This window comes from Chaetura pelagica, unplaced genomic scaffold, assembly GCF_000747805.2.
Source record: "Chaetura pelagica isolate M959 unplaced genomic scaffold, ChaPel_1.0 scaffold405, whole genome shotgun sequence".
Taxonomy (NCBI): domain Eukaryota; kingdom Metazoa; phylum Chordata; class Aves; order Apodiformes; family Apodidae; genus Chaetura; species Chaetura pelagica.
Genome location: NW_009953489.1, coordinates 5,649,124 through 5,652,086, shown reverse-complemented (window position 1 = coordinate 5,652,086; position 2,963 = coordinate 5,649,124). Strand labels below are relative to the sequence as shown.

Here is a 2,963-nt window from a genome sequence, read left to right as displayed (position 1 = left end):
AGGACTGTGTCAGGCTGTCTTCTCCTTGCATCTCCTGGCACCTGTGCTCATCCTTGGGACCTTCCCCTCCAAGGACATTCCCTCCTGTGCCTTCCTTGGCAACTGGCATTTAATGCCCCAGCTCCTTTGCTGCTTAAACCTTATTTTAGGGCCCTTGGCAGGGCCAGGGCTTCTGGGGCTGCAGAAGACTCTGTTACCTTCCCCTTGAATCACAGCCCCTGCCTGTGCCTCAGGTGATTTGTATTGGACTTTGTTCTGGGCTGCCTTTAGTTTGACTTTTCTTGTTTATTTGTTTTTCTTAGTTTAAGCATAAACCAGTTTGTTTATTTCTAACCATTCACTTGTTGTGAAGCCACCAGATTAAAGAGCTACTTGGGGAATCATGATTTCACTCCTCCTTGCCCATCTCTGCCAGGCAAGGGCTGGTCTTTGCCTCCAGATACTGAATCCTTAGGGATTTTCAGCATGGTCCTGGGCTTTCCTGGAAGCTGAGCCCAAATCCAAGGAACATCCCCCAAAGGGTACAAACAGCACCCGGGGGTGCTCATGCCAGAGACCAGGCTTTCAAGCTCCCCCTCCTTTAACATCTCATTATTGCAACTAGCCTCTGATTCTAGGAGAATTAGTGTTTATCTTCCCCCTGTTCCCATTGATCCCATTGTGGAGGGCTGGCTTTGAAGCCAGCTCCCATCCAGGCAGGTACAGCCAGGTGTGGAAGTGCCATTGTCCCCCTGCCTGGGCCATGATTAGGGCAGGATGGTGGTTACAAGGCAGGAAGGTCATTAAGGGGGATCACTTCCAGTGGGGAATGTGGCTGCCATGGGGGGGAGAGGAGGAGGTGGGGGGAGAGGAGGGGGTGGGGGAAAATGCTTCCTCACACCTGGAGCTGTCAGAGCTGGGATTTAAGCAGCTGGTTATTATTTTAATGTGTCTTGGGTTTATTTTCCTGGGGATGCAACAGCCCCATGTCAATCCTGATGCTGGAGGAGTTGTATTTGAAGGGTGATTACCAAAAAAAAAAAGAAGGGAATGGTTTTGATAGCAAGAGGTTGCATGGCTTTAATGCTGTGCCTCAATGTAGATCCCAGGGACAAGGCTGCAGGACACGGCCCTGCTCCAGGGCTGCCCAGGCCAAACAACAAAAGAAATTGTTTGTTTCTTTCATGCCTTGGGCCAGGAGCCCAGCTGGGAAAGGAAAGGTGAGAGGGCACCGGTGTGTGAGCAGAGGAGGAGGGTGATGGGAGAGATAAAACCTGGGGATGACTGGAGGGTGCTGAATGGGCTCTTTCTCTCCCTGCCTCTATCTCCCTTTCCATCTCCCAGGCTTTATTCCAGGTCTCCAAGGCCTTCCTGGCTAATTACCACTCTTAGGGAAAGGAGGGGGCACAGGGGTGGCAGGCAGGGCCATGGCCCCTCTGCACACCCATGATGGCCTCTATGGATGACAATATTCCTGCAGGATGTGTTTTGGGGGAGGGGGATCATCCAGCTCATCATCCCTAGATTCTGTGTCCATCTGTCTGTCCACACCTGACCCCTCGAGATGCTGGTTTTTGAGTGGCAGTTTCATAATAACTTAACAAAGCTTTTAATTGCCATGAGAGGCCCCACCCAGGGGGAGCTGGAAAGAGAATGGCCCCACTGCCTCTTCTCCATCAGCTGGTTGTAGCCTCCTCTCCCAGGTGGGAACCTGAGGGCCACCAAGGGGAAGGGACACACAAGGGGTGTCCATCCCTCAGAGTGGGACCCGGGTGTCCCAACACCTCACATCCCTCTCCCGATCCTTCAACCTCATCCCTGCCCTTGAAAAGTACCCCAGATCTCTCTTTGTGTGAGGGGGTGGGAGGACCACACTGCATGGGCACCACGGGATCCCCCCAGCCTCCCCTGTGTCCCTGATGTCACTGCCTCATTCCCACAGGCTTCTGGCACAGCCCCGAGTGTGAGTTCCTGCGGGAATGCATCCGGCGCTCCCAGGAGCCCGTGCTGGGCACCGTGCGCCTCTCTGTCCTCAAGGGCCAGGTCTACATCCTGGGCAGGGAGTCCCCACGGTCACTGTACAATGAGGAGCTGGTCAGGTGAGTGGGGCTCGAGGGACCAGGCTGGCCAGGGATGGTGGCAGCAAGCTTTCCATCCCATCCCATCCCACCTTGTTGCATCCCATCCCACCTTGTCCCATCCCATCCCACCCCACCTTGTCCTGTCCCATCCCATGGAATCCTGCTCCATCACACCCCATCCTGTCCTGTCCCACCTCTGATGACACCAGTGACTCTGTCCTCCCAGCCAAAGCACAGGCCATGTTTTCAAGTCAATGCTATTTTTTCCCCTCTGTCTTTCCCATCTTTCCCCTTTTTTTCATGTTGTTTTCTCTCTTGCTCCCCCCCTCAGCCCTCCTTCAACCCCTTTCAATCTCTCTAAACACTTTATAAGCCATAAATACACCCGAATGAGTTTAGATCAGTCGGAGTAAATGTCAAATTATCTTCTCTCTTTCTCTTCTCTGGCTTTTTTCCTTCCCTTCCCTCCCCCTCGAAATCAACAGCTCCTAATAATCCGTCCCAACCCTTCATTATGCCTCACACTCTCACTTGGAGAGATTAAATGAATAAAGTATATTTAAAAAAAAGAAACTAACCAAAAAACAAAACCCACCATAAAAAAAAAAAAGGGGGGAAGAAAAAAAAAAAAGGAGGATGGAGGGGGGTGGGACGGAGGAAAAAGAGAGAGGGAGAGAAAAGCAGGGGCACTTATTCTCCCTGTGTCTCCAACCATTTTCCTTTTCTTTTTGATTTCTACATCGCTGGTTTGAAAGCCTTTGAGTGACGGCGTCACAGGAACCCGAGAGAAAGCTGTGAGAGGCAGAGCTGTGTGGAAATGCCTCTGCACAGTAGGTAGAAAGTAACGTAATTATAGAGCAGGTCAGAACCACTCGAATGAGCAAAAATAAAAGCACAGAGGTT

General features: G+C 51.7%; 1 protein-coding gene across 1 annotated transcript in view; it reads left to right on the top strand.

The window, feature by feature from the left end:
- ASS1 (argininosuccinate synthase 1) overlaps positions 1–2,963 on the top strand; it is a 27,058-nt gene that overhangs the window by 18,633 nt on the left and 5,462 nt on the right. The window contains exon 12 of the mRNA XM_009998892.1: positions 1,922–2,078. Coding sequence (XP_009997194.1) covers positions 1,922–2,078 — 157 coding nt within the window. The remainder of the gene's footprint in view (positions 1–1,921; positions 2,079–2,963) is intronic.